At 41.8% G+C, this 13,671-nt stretch overlaps 1 protein-coding gene across 1 annotated transcript in view; it reads right to left on the reverse strand.

Moving 5' to 3' along the window:
* Nucleotides 1-4,690: 4,690 nt before the first annotated feature.
* MGAT5B (alpha-1,6-mannosylglycoprotein 6-beta-N-acetylglucosaminyltransferase B) overlaps nt 4,691-13,671 on the reverse strand; it is a 130,824-nt gene continuing 121,843 nt past the window's right edge. Inside the window, exon 18 of the mRNA XM_040435824.1 lies at nt 4,691-5,590. Within this exon, the coding sequence (XP_040291758.1) occupies nt 5,392-5,590 (199 nt within the window). The 3' untranslated portion in view covers nt 4,691-5,391. The remainder of the gene's footprint in view (nt 5,591-13,671) is intronic.

The following is a 13,671-nucleotide window of genomic DNA, read 5'->3' on the forward strand; positions in this document are numbered from 1 at the left end:
TGCCCAGATGGAGGGGGTTGCAAAGAAGTTGCCGGGGTGAAAGCCTGTTAAATAATTTGCTGTGGGGCCCAGTGATTTCTACTTACGCCACTGCACTTGACACTGTACCAGTTACTAGGGGAATCTATAGAAACCATGTTCTCATTTACCTTATTTAATTTAGCTTGGACCATACCTATATTCAGTCAATTTAGTACATCCAGTAATATACTAACAGCGCTGGCACCACCAATATTAGCTCTTCTCTTCTTTTGTATATACAAAGATGAAAAATCAATTTTGGAACTCTCTCTTTTCCTAATCTTAAGCTACCATCCCCCCTTCACCATTATTTAGGGGACCTACCTGGTCTGTTAGAAATTACCAGATCCAACAGAACATCGCCCCTAGTGGGATCTACTACAAACTGTCCCATAAAGTGGTCCTGTAGCAAACTGAGGAACTTTTTTCCCTTTGCAGCTGAGTTAGAACCATGACCCTAGTCAATATCTGGGAAGTTAAAATCTCCCATTATGTCCACTGTACCAGCCTGTGCATCCTGCTTTATTTGATTATACAGCTGAACTTCTATCTCCTCTCTGATGTTGAGGTGTTTATAGATTACACCAAGCATTATTTTTTCAGTGTTTATTTCCCTTTGTAATTCCACCCAGAAGGATTCAACATTCTCACCATCTTCATCCACAACTGCTACTTTCACACTCGCCTTCATATCACTCCTCAACTACACCTCCTTTCCTATTTGCTCTGTCTTTTCTAAAGAGTGTAAAACCCTGAACTCATGCGAAGAGTTCAGCTCTGTCTCAGCCACACCAACTGCATCGATGTGTTCCTCCAGTACATGGGACTCCAGCTCCCACATTTTACTTTATTGACTTGTGGCATTTGTGAACATACATTTTAAGTTACTATTAAATTCACCACATTCAGAATGTGAACTCTTGGGATTTCATGAGCACCTTGGTTTTTATTGTTGGTTTGTAAGATGTGGATCTCCTTATCCACTGCCCTAATAAATCCCCCCCTCCCCTTCATCATCCATTTCTCTATCCACCAATAGAGTACTTTTTCTGGGTAAGGTTTTTAATTAATGCAGTATTTAGCTGGAGCCTGCTCTCCCAGAATTCAAGGTCAGCTGGTAAAATGAGACCAGTCATTGCAGAGTAAGGCCCCATCTAAAAAAATAGGTCACCTTGCCATGGTGGATAGCCACAAATGATTGTAATCAAAATACAGTAGCTAAGTCCCTCATATTCACTTTTATAGTGAATATAGCATTACTTCATATAGTTAGTGTTTGCAGTGTTGTTGCATTTTGTTTGGTCTTGGATTTTCAGTCATGGCAATGCCCACCTGTGTATTTACTTCATTTTACAGGATGTGCTGACTTTGTGTTTTGTTTTTTGCTGTATTCATTTGGAAGTATGACTGTCTCCATTTTGGTCATGCATTCCTAAGTAACCCATCTTACCCACAGTCTGTTTTCTATTAGTGCAGTATATAGCTGGAGCCTGCGCTCCTTGAATTCACCAGAGGCCAGTTGGCACAAGGAGAGGAGTTATTATAGAGTAGGGTCCCATCTAAAAGAGGTCACCTTGCCGTGATAGATGGGCAAAAATGATTTTGATAAAAATATATTTGCTAAGTACCTCATGTGCATTTATATAGCGAATATACCATTAGTTCATATAATCTCTGTTTTCAGAGTGCTTTTGAATTGTGTTTGGTTTGGGGTAAGGTTCTATTAACACTGAATTTGCAGTGTAAGTTTGTCTTATATACTGAAAAACTGCTCCCAGTATATAGGCTGAACATGTCCATAGCTATCTATGGACTTGACATTTGCTAAATGTGTATGTGTATGTCCTTTAGGCATACATCTGGCTGATCTACCTTTTTTGACTACACTGCAAAGCATAGTCAACAATGCTTTTAGGCCGAGTAGACTAAGGCTATACATAACATGGTTGCCAATAGAATGGGTTTTCAAGGACTTTACCTAAAATTCAGACCGCCCAGACAATTTCATGCTGCCCTGGGCTTGAGGAGTTAGCTAGTATTGTCAGTTGCTTATCATTTTGGTGCATTTTTTTAAGTGATTTGTGTATGTATATATTTTTTTGATCTGCACAATGTATCATTTTGTGTAAGATGTCCTTGTGGTCCATGCTGTCTGCCCCGGCATCCTCCATTGCAGATGAATTGCTCCCCCGGTTATAGACACGCTACAGTGTCTGGGTTTGGAGCATTTTCACCCGTTTAGTCCACTTTTTTCAGTGAGTTTTTGTCTTTATGTGTATGGAATGTGCCACTTTATTTTGCTGGTAACATTCTTTTGCACCTGGTAGCTTCTGTGTCACATGGTCTGTTGTGGGTGCGGCTCACAGCTTTATTCTACCTCACAGTGCATTGGTGATACCACTATGGAGGCATGTGAGAGTTTGGCTGTGAGTTGGTTTCTAGCACTGTTCAGACCCTGTTCACACACCACGGGCAGTTGAGTGGTAGGACTCCATGCTTGCTGAGACACCGTGACGTGGTGCATGAGGGGCTCCGATATGTTCCTGACTGGAAGATATTGGCAAAATTCTCAGCTTTTAACATTGGCTTGAGGAATTAGATAATATTGTCAGTTGTGTATCATTTTGGTGCATTTTTTGCAGTGATTTGAGTAGACTAAGGGTATACATAACATGGTTTCCAACAGAATAGGTTTTCAAGGACTTTACCTAAAATTCAGACAGCCCAGACAATTTCATGCTGCCCTGGGATGAAAATTGGCAAGGCTTTTATAAGCCCCACCCATGTGTGGGCAGTCCCAGAAGGTTTGAAATTCTTGAGGCCAAAGGTACAATTACAATAGTTTTTCAACTGAACTATGGAAAGTATGCATAAGGAGCTTCTTTCTTGCAAAAGCAGTGTGATTAGAGCCTTCAAATAATAGTTAGGTCTTTTAAAAATGAGTTTATAAAAATTATATGAACATTTCAGAGTGTTTGGGACTTTTTTGAGCTGACAAGGTTTTGAACATTGATAAAATTTTAATGGTCAAACAAACTTTGCATTAGGCTTCTTCTTTGACTTTCCAGTCAGATCCCCTACTTATATGTTCATCAGTTTACTTAATCTTTTAGATCAGTAATAAAAATGATGCATTTATTTAATTTTATATGGACACAGGCAACACAATGATGACCCCTCTGGGCAAGTGGATGAAGCATAATTATCAACATCCATTCATTTTCTATTCGCTTTGAAATTTAGGGACAGTTCCTGGAAATTCGAGACTGTTGGCAACATAGAAACATAGAATGTGTCGGCAGATAAGAACCATTTGGCCCATCTAGTCTGCCCAATATACTGAGTACTATGGATAGCCTCTGGCCCTATCTTATATGAAGGATGGCCTTATGCCTATCCCATGCATGCTTAAACTCCTTCACTGTATTTGCAGCTACCACTTCTGCAGGAAGGCTATTCCATGCATCCACTACTCTCTCAGTAAAGTAATACTTCCTGATATTACTTTTAAACCTTTGCCCCTCTAATTTAAAACTATGTCCTCTTGTAGCAGTTTTTCTTCTTTTAAATATTCTCTCCTCTTTTACCTTGTTGATTCCCTTTATGTATTTAAAATTTTCTATCATATCCCCTCTGTCTCATCTTTCTTCCAAGCTATACATGTTAAGGTCCTTTAATCTTTCCTGGTAAGTTTTATCCTGCAATCCATGTACCAGTTTAGTAGCTCTTCTCTGAACTCTCTCCAAAGTATCAATATCCTTCTGGAGATATGGTCTCCAGTACTGAGCACAATACTCCAAATGAGGTCTCACTAGTGCTCTGTAGAGCGGCATGAGCACCTCCCTCTTTCTACTAGTAATGCCTCTCCCTATACACCCAAGCATTCTGCTAGCATTTCCTGCTGCTCTATGACATTGTCTGCCTACCTTTAAGTCTTCTGAAATAATGACCCCTAAATCCCTTTCCTCAGATACTGAGGTTAGGACTGTATCACTAATTTTATATTCTGCTCTTGGGTTTTTACGCCCCAGGTGCATTATTTTGCACTTATCCACATAAATTTTAGTTACCAGATTTTTGACCATTCCTCTAGTTTTCCTAAATCCTTTTCCATTTGGTGTATCCCTCCAGGAACATCAACCCTGTTACAAATCTTTGTGTCATCAGCAAAAAGACACACCTTACCATCGAGGCCTTCTGCAATTTCGCTGATAAAGATATTAAACAATATGGGTCCCAGAACAGATCCCTGAGGTACCCCACTGGTAACAAGACCTTGGTCTGAATATACTCCATTGACTACAACCCTCTGTTGCCTGTCCCTCCGCCACTGCCTAATCCATTAGACTGTTGGCAACCATGGTAATGCAGGGCCCAAGGGGGCAGATGACACAGTGGTTCTAGAAAAACACAGTCAGCCTCAGTTATCAAAACTAATAGTAAATCTAGCTTTGTGTTCTACTTTGTGCAACCAATCACAGTGCAGTTCATTTCGTCAATACATAAAAGCTACCTTGTGATTGGATACTAAGTTTGATATATGAGACCCAGTGGATCCCTTTTGCCTGGTGTGCACCTTTAAATTTAAATTGAAGAATGTTAATTTTGTTTCACCAATTCAGCCTTTATTAACATAAATGAGAGAAATAAAGAAATCCTATTGCTCACACGCCTTCTTTTCAGACATTCCAGGTTATTTGGAAGTGTTGGCTTCAGACAAAAAAAAGTGCATATATCTCCTCCGTTCCCTGGCACACTGGCTTAAAATAAATTACTTTCACATTTGGTCCAAATGACTTAATTGTTATTCTGAATCCTCGACATTTTATTAGTCTTTGTGTTTTTTTCTGTAAAAAACTAAATCATATTGTCCCATCGGTAATGTTCAGAAATGGAAGTGATGTCCATTCGAGCAGTCACTGGATTGACACTGGCTGCACCACACTAGCTGGCACTGACACCATATTTATTACGAGTAGTTCCAAGATATTGCCATCAGAACATGCCCTTTTTTCGAAGGATCTGCCCTTGAAACCTTGCAGCTCTCTTCCCGCCGATTGGTCGTTGTTGTTGTTGCTGTCTTGTTTCATCTTCATTGTGCTTTATTTGTGTAGTCGACCCTTCATCAAAAACCATGGAGAGGGCATGGAGATCATTACGTGGCTCCAAGATGTATTACACAGGTTGTGGTGTGAGTGCATATCATTCTCACTATTGCTTTATGCTGCAGCATAAAACGCCGGGCAGAGATTCCAGCCTGTAATAGTCACAGTTAGAAAGGGTACAGTAGGACCTCTACATGCAGCAGTCAATATGATCAGTAGTTGGAAATTTAATGGAGACAATTATTGGGCTGAACAACCCATGGCATCACGAGCAGTCCTTGCACAGAGCTACTTGTCCACGTTGGTAGTCCCTACATGGGCACAATCTGCGGAACTTTGTGCTTTGTCCTGAACAGCTAAAGAGCAGTGGCTCCCTCTGAAGGTAGCATTCCCGAACAGAAGGTGACACGGCTGGGTACAGGTGGCTCATTACAGATTCTGTACTCTCGCACTGGGCTCCAAGCCTTTAGGGGGACAAGATGACATGAGATGATACATAAAACAAAAGTCTCAGAAAATTCACATGACCCAAAACATTTGTACTTTCCTAATTGGTCACATTTTCGAGGTGAGTTTAACCTGCCACATTTTGGGAAGGATATCTGTATGACCAATCTGATATGTTCCACCTGACAACTACATAATAAACAGACATAATATCTATCCATTTGGCAATTTCCACTCCAAATTTCCACATATGATATACATATCTGTGTTAAGGAGTGCTTGTCACTTCACCTCTTCTATTTCCCTGTGAAATAACAGTTCTGGGAGTTGCCATTTTCTGTAAATTTTTTGGTTCCTCTATATTAAAATTTTGTGACGCAAGGTTACCAAAAATAGAAATTCTGAAATTTCATCTCCATTTGCCATAAACTGTTGAGGAACACCTAAAGGGTTAATAAAGTTTGTAAAATCAGTTTTGAATACCTTGAGGGGTGTAGTTTCTTAGATGGGGTCACTTTTATAGAGTTTCTACTCTAGGGGTGCATCAGGGGTTCTTCAAATGGGACATGGTGCCAAAAAAAGGCCATCAAAATCTGACTTCCAGAAACCATACGGCATTCCTTTCCTTCTGCGCCCTGCCGTTTGGTCATACAGCAGTTTACGACCACATATGAGGTGTTTCTGTAAACTGCAGAATCAGGGTAATAAATATAAAGTTTTGTTTGGCTGTTAACCCTTGCTTTGTTACTGGAAAAAGCGAATTAAAATGGAAAATTTGCCCAAAAAAGCTATTTTGGCAGCGTTTTTTTTTTTTGTGTGTTTATCTGAGGGGTTAGGTCATGGGGTATTTTTATATAGAAGATTCTTATGGACGCGGGGATACCTAATATGTCTAAATTTATTTAGGTTTTACACTATATTATTCTTTTATAAACAAAAAAAAAACATTTTAGTATCTCCATAGTCTAAGAGTCAGTTTATTTTAGTTTTTAGCCGATTATCTTAGGTAGGAGCTCATTTTTTGTGGGGTGAGAGGACAGTTTTATTGGCACTATTTTGGGGGGCATATGACATTTTGGTCGCTTGCTATTACACTTTTTGTGATATTTTGCACCGTTTTTATTTTATTTTTTTGGGTCATGGGGTATTATTATAGAGCAGATTCTTACGGACACGGCCATACCTAATATGTCTACCATTTATTTATTTAGGTTTTACACTATAATATCCTTTTATAAACAAAGCAAAAAACATTTTAGTATCTCCATAGTCTCCATACGGACACGGCGATACCTAATATGTCAACTTTTTTTATTTATTTTAGTTTTACAAAATAATATAAAAAAAATTTTTTTTTTGTTTTGGTGTCTCAAGTCTGAGAACCATAGTTTTTTTTTCCGATTGTCAGTGGCTAAATTTAATTAAAATTGGTGAAGGGGAATATAAATTTAGTACTCCATGGAAGTGTGGTACTCCCTGAAGCAACCAATAATGCAGAGGCCCGGATGATCGGGGCACGTGTCACACTGAGTGGTGGTGTCCTTCCGTATCCCCCTCCTGTGACACACACTGCACTTTTTTGGGGACCGTCCCTTCTTTCCAGTATGGGGGACCACACCTGAAAAATGTTGGCCAGGGACAATCCGGGCACCTCTAGTTCCCGAGGTACTCCGGCCTGCTCTTTCCCGGTCAGAAAAGATCAGGGCCTTAAGGACTGCCTCATAGAACTGCAGGAATTTTTCTGTGTTGCCAGCGCTCCGGGACAGCACAAAAGAGTTGTACAAGGCAACCTGTACCAAGTAGACCGCAACTTTTTTGTACCATGCCCGGGTTTTGCGCATGGCATTATATGGCTTGAGGACTTGATCAGAGACATCAACTCCTCCCATATACCGATTGTATTTCGATGATACAATCGGGCTAGAGGACTGTTGCCACGGTACCTCGCACAGGGACAGGGGTGATGCCGTTACCGTGAATTGTGGACAATACAAGGACATCCCTCTTGTCCTTATATCTGACCAGCAACAGGTTTCCACTGGTAAGGGCACGGGTCTCACCCCTGGGGATAGGTACTTGGAGGGGGTGTGTAGGTAGGCCGCGTGGATTTTTCTGCACGGTCCCACAGGCGGACGTGGATCTGGTGGCGAGGGACTGGAACAAGGGGATACTAGTATAAAAGTTATCCACGTACAGGTGGTAACCTTTATCTAGCAGTGAGTGCAAAAAGTCCCACACAAGTTTCCCGCTAGCACCCAGAGTGGGGGGACATTCTGGGGGTTGAATACGGGAATCTTGCCCCTCGTACACACAAAACTTGTAAGTGTACCCTGAGGTACTCTCACAAAGTTTGTACAGCTTCACGCCATACCTCGTCCGCTTAGTATGAACATACTGGCGGAAAAGGAGTCTTCTCTTTAAAGCAATGAGAGACTCATCAACCGCGACCTCCCTTCCAGGTACATAGGCCTCCAAAAATTTGACCCCAAAGTGATTGATGACCGGCCTGATTTTGTACAGGCGGTCATAGCAGGATCACCTTGGGGGGGACATGCTGCATTATCTGCATAATGCAGGCATTTCCGGATGGCCTTAAACCCGGTACGTGTCATGGCTGTACTGTAAAGTGGGGTCTGGTAGAGGACATCCCCACTCCAGTAATGCCTGACACTAGGTTTTTTGACTAGGCCCATGTGCAGCACGAGGACCCAAAACGTCCTCATCTCGGCTGCACTGACTGGAGTCCAGTCACCGGCCCTAGCCAAAAAGGAGCCCGGGTGTTGAGCAATGAACTGTTGGGCGTACAGGTTCGTTTGCTCCACCATCAGGTTCACTAAGTGGTCACTGAAAAAAATACTAAAATAGTCATATTCAGTGAAGCCCACTGTGGGAATCTGGATTCCTGCTTAGCCAACCAAATTAAGGAATCACAGGCTTAAAATGCTCTGGGGTGCACCAGACAAGGTCACCGGTAGGGGGCTCAGGGGGACTTATCTGGTGTGCCGGAAAACTAGTATGAGCCCCAGAGCTGCTCGTACTAGTGTGCGCCACAGGGTCCCTAGCACAACGGTCCCCTTGCTCCGCCTGGCGGCGTCTCCGCTGCCTTGGGGGCACATCATCATCGCTAGATGATGAGGCGGACGCGGATGACAAAAGGAAAGTGAGGTCATCAACGTCCTCACTGGGGCTCTCGGAGTCGGAGGCAAGCAGGGCGTATGCCTCCTCGGCCGAGAACGTCTGGCGGGCCATAGGGGAGTGCGTGTGTGTGCGTGCATGGAAAACTTTATTCAGTTTGCGTGTGTGTGGGGGACGGGTGTTCACGGACTTTGCCCTACACCTAACAGAAAAAATAAATAACAAAAAAAATGCGAAAATCCCAAAAAGTGTAAAAAATAAAAATAAAAAAAGATTCAAACGCGCTGATTAGCGGTACGAAGCTGATCAGCGGTGGGTGGGCGATGCACTAACAGTGGCCGGACGCTAAGAGTGCCAGTCAGCGCATGCATAAAAAAAGCAAAAAAAAGCTAAAAAAAACTTGCGCCCCAAAAAAATTTGTGTGGGGGGACAGGGGGCAAGCTGCACCACCCCTGGGGGGTCTAGGGTCACACAGCTGAGTGCCATGGACCCCAGACACCCGATCTGGTGCTACACCACAGTAAAAAAAACTTTTTTTTTCCCCCTAACTCTCCCTCACTATCCCTGCCTAATCTACCTCTCCCTACCTCTCCCTACCTCATCAAAAAACACAGATAAAAAAACTCACACAACAGCCGGGCTCCTCTCTCTGCCGCTCCACGGACCGGTATGAGCGGGAAGAGAAGCTCCGGCAATTCAAAACTGCCGCTCCGCCCGCCCATGTGCCCAGCCGACCAATCAGCCCACCTCTCAGGATCGCAAGACGGTGATTGGTGGTGTATTATCACACCACCGATCACCCTCCTATTCCGGGTTATCTGGTCACCAGAGAACCGAATAACCCGGAAACGCAGCAAATCGCAGGTCTGAATTGACCTGCGGTTTGCTGCGATCGCCGACAGGGGAGGGTCACAGGATCCCCCTGGGCATTGACCCAAGGTGCCTGCTCAATGATTTGAGCAGGCACCTTGTTCTGATCACCATCCGCCGCGCGGCGGTGCTCAGAAATACACAGGGCGTACAGGTCCTTAAGTACCAGGACATCAGGGTGTACCTGTACGCCCTGTGTCCGTAACAGGTTAAACATTGAGGGACATTTATCAAAACTGCTGCAATAGACATGTGAAACACTTTCCAATAGTAGCCAATCAGATTACAGTTCTTATTCTGATAATTATTATTATGGTACCCTGGAACCGAACCCGAGTTCGGTATCAAGGTCTTTTATAGTAATAATTAATTCACTAAATTATCAGAGTCAATACATTCTAATACTGTACGGAGCTCCCACTCTGTATAGTAATACAACAAAGTTTTATGCGAATGAACTTCGGATAAAGCATCCGAAGTAGATTTGCTCACCCTTAATTATTATTATTGTGGATCATGCACTTTTTACTGCTCGTTACCATCTTATAAGTGCCACCTCTTTTAAATCACTCTACTGCCCTAATTCTGATACCTTCACCTTAACTGAACAAAGCTTTCCTATGTGAGCTCAGATTATTACCTGCGTCAACAACTTGAAGTTCAGACCTTTAATGGTATGTCTCCTTGAGAATGTACAAAAAGCCAATTATTAGGCTTATTTTACACGAGCGACAGAGAATGAATCAGGGTCTTTAAAACTGATGGTTTTGCAGGCAAGTTGAATCAGTTTTGTCTGCAATTACGTTCATTGCTTCAGTTTCTCCGCGCGGATGCAATCAGTTTTTAAAGCGTTTTTCACGTGTGTGAAGAAAAACTGAAAAATAACAATAAACATCTCCTAGCAACCATCAGTGAAAAACGCATTGCGTCCTGATGCCCTCCATTTTTCAAGCAAGCTGCATTCATTTCTATGGGTCAAGGTCTTTGTGAAAAACGTACACTATGGAACATGCTGCGATTTTTCCTGACTGCAGAGATGATCAGTAATAATACACATGTGCACAGGCCCATTCATATGAATGGGTAAGGATTCAGCCCAGATGCTGTCCATTCGCAACACGTATTGCATCCGGACAAAAAACTGGCTCGTGTGAAAGAGGCCTTACTTCCAAGTAAACTTCAAAACAGCCAAAAATAACATATCTTTAAATAAGACACCTTCTTTCTTCTCCCCCCTCCTTGGAGATGATAAAACCTTGTTCAGACCAGCAGAATCCATATTCCAGTGATGACTAACCTCCGCCACTCCAGCTGTGGTGAAACTACGACTCCCAGCATGCCCCATTCATTCCAATGGAGTTCTGAGAACAGCCAAGCAAATGTACATCTTGGGAGTTGTAGTTTTACCACAACTGAAGTGCTGGAGGTTAGCCATCACAGCCTTATTCTATTTTAAATGTACCATTATCTTTGAGTCCAACAGGCATCCTTCTGTGGTGCGGACTTGTTTAAGTTTTAGATTCAGCAGTGTCTAATCAGTTGTACCATACTGTTAAATCTCTTCTGTATAACACTGTAACCTGTGAGACACTAGCACTGATTCAAAAACATCACTGTCAGACTTTCCTTTTATACTGTATGTAAGGAACGTTTCATTTCTCATCTGACAATGGACATCGTGACAATAGGGAAAAGTTACCATTGTTTTTTGGACTATAAGACGCACCCCCCCCCCCCCCCCCAAAAGTGAGGGAAAATGTCAGTGCGTCTTACAGTCTGAATCCTAATGACCATTATGGAAGCAGTCATTAGTATGCAAGAGGCGGCGGAGGTGAAGACAGCACTGCAATGGCTATACTCATACTCCCTGGTCTTCTTCAGGGCTCTGGTCTGCACTGTGTCCTGACTGCTTACAGCATCACAACATAGTGCACATAGGTGCGCACTATGACCTGATGCTGTATGACGTCAGGTCACAGAGCAGTGCAGGTCAGAAGAAGATCAGGGAGTGGTGAGTCCTGGATCTGCAGAAAGGCAGCACCATTCTGAGCAAGCGAGGTGAGGTTTTTTTATGTTTTTTTTTTTTTTCATGTCTGATCTGAGGCTAATGGGTGTTGGGGGGGTCTGATCTGATAAAGATTAGGGGAATGATGAGGGTTGGGGGTCTGATCTGAGTTCTGAGAAAAAAACATTTTTTTCTTATCCACTTCCCATCTGGGCCATTTGCCCCCTCCTGACCAGGCCTAATTTTGAAAAACTGACATATCTCACTAGGACGTTAGAAGGCTTAGAAGTTTAGAAGCAATTCTTAAAATTTTTAAGAAAATTGCCAAAACCCACTTTTTAAGGACCAGTTCAGGTCTGAAGTCACTTTCTGGGGCTTACATAGTAGAAACCCCCATAAATGACCCCATTGTAGAAACTACACCCCTCAAGTTACTTAAAACCGATTTTACAAACTTTGTTAACCCTTTAGGCGTTCCACAAGAATTAAAGGAAAATGGAGATCAAATTTTTAAATTTCACTTTTTTGGCAGATTTTCCATTTTAATCCAATTTTTTCTTTAACACATCGATAGTTAACAGCCAAACAAATCTCAATATTTATTACCCAGATTCTGCGGTTTACAGAAACACCCCACATGTGGTCATAAACTGCTGTATGGGCACACGGCAGGGCGCAGAAAAAAAGAAACTCCACATGGTTTTTAGATGCCATGTCCCATTTGAAGCCCCCCTGATGCACTCTTACAGTAGAAACTCCCAAGAAGTGATCCCATTTTGGAAACTAGGGGATAAGGTGCCAGTTTTATTGGTACTATTTTTGGGTACATATGATTTTTTGATCATTCACTATAACACTTTATGGGGCAAGGTGAACAAAAAATTGGTTGTTTTAGCACAGTTTTTATTTATTTATTTTTACAGTGTTCACCTGAGGTGTTCGGTCAAGTGACATTTTTATAGAGCAGATTGTTACGGACGTGGCAATACCTAATATGTATACTTTTTCTTATTTATTTACGTTTTACACAATAATAGCATTTTTGAAACAAAAAAATTATGTTTTAATGTGTCCATGTTCTGAGAGCTATAGTTTTTTATTTTTTGAGAGATTTTCTCATGTAGGGGCTCATTTTTTGCGGGATGAGGTGACGGTTTTATTGGTACCATTTTGTGGGACATACGCCTTTTTGATCACTTGGTGTTGCACTTTTTGTGATGTAAGGTGACAAAAATTGCTTGTTTTGACACAGTTTTTTTTAGTTTTTTTTACGGTGTTCACCCGAGGGGTAAGGTCATGTGATATTTTTATAGAGCTGGTTTTTATGAACGCGGCAATACCTAATATGTATACTTATTTCACTTTAACACAATAATAGCATTTTTGAAACCAAAAAAATTATGTTTTAGTATCTCCATGTTGTAAGAGCTATAGTTTTTTTTTTTTTTTTGAGATTTTCTTATGTAGGGGCTCATTTTTTGCGGGATGAGGTGACGGTTTTATTGGTACCATTTTGTGGGACATACGCCTTTTTGATCACTTGATGTTGCACTTTATGTGATGTAAGGTGACAAAAATGGCTTTTTTTGACAGTTATTATTATTATTTTTTTATGGTGTTTATCGGACTAGTTCGATTATGTGATATATTTATAAAGCCGACCGTCACGGACGCGGCAATACCAAATATGTCTATTTTATTTTATTTTTTCTATTTTTAACATTTTTTTTTTATTCCTTACTTGAGGAATTTTTTTTTTTACATGTGAAACCTTTTTTTTTTTTTTTTAACACTTTATTTTAATTTTATTTTTTTACACTGGGGGACATTTACTTCACTTTTTCTTTTTTTTTTTTTTACTGTTGATTTCTCCTGTAACTGGGGCTGACATAGTAGCCCCAGTTACAGGAGAAATACACCCCCCAGAGAGGCTGTACAGCGCAATACAGCTAATCGTGCAGCTGCTGATCGGGTTGCCCGCTGTCAGTGACAGCAGGGCAACCCTTAGAGAAGGCAGGACAGTGCCCAGGTGTCCCTGCCTTCTGGATCACTGCATACACAGCGCTCACGAGCGCTGTGTATGCAGAG

The sequence above is a fragment of the Bufo bufo genome, chromosome 6 (genome assembly GCF_905171765.1).
Source record: "Bufo bufo chromosome 6, aBufBuf1.1, whole genome shotgun sequence".
Lineage (NCBI taxonomy): Eukaryota > Metazoa > Chordata > Amphibia > Anura > Bufonidae > Bufo > Bufo bufo.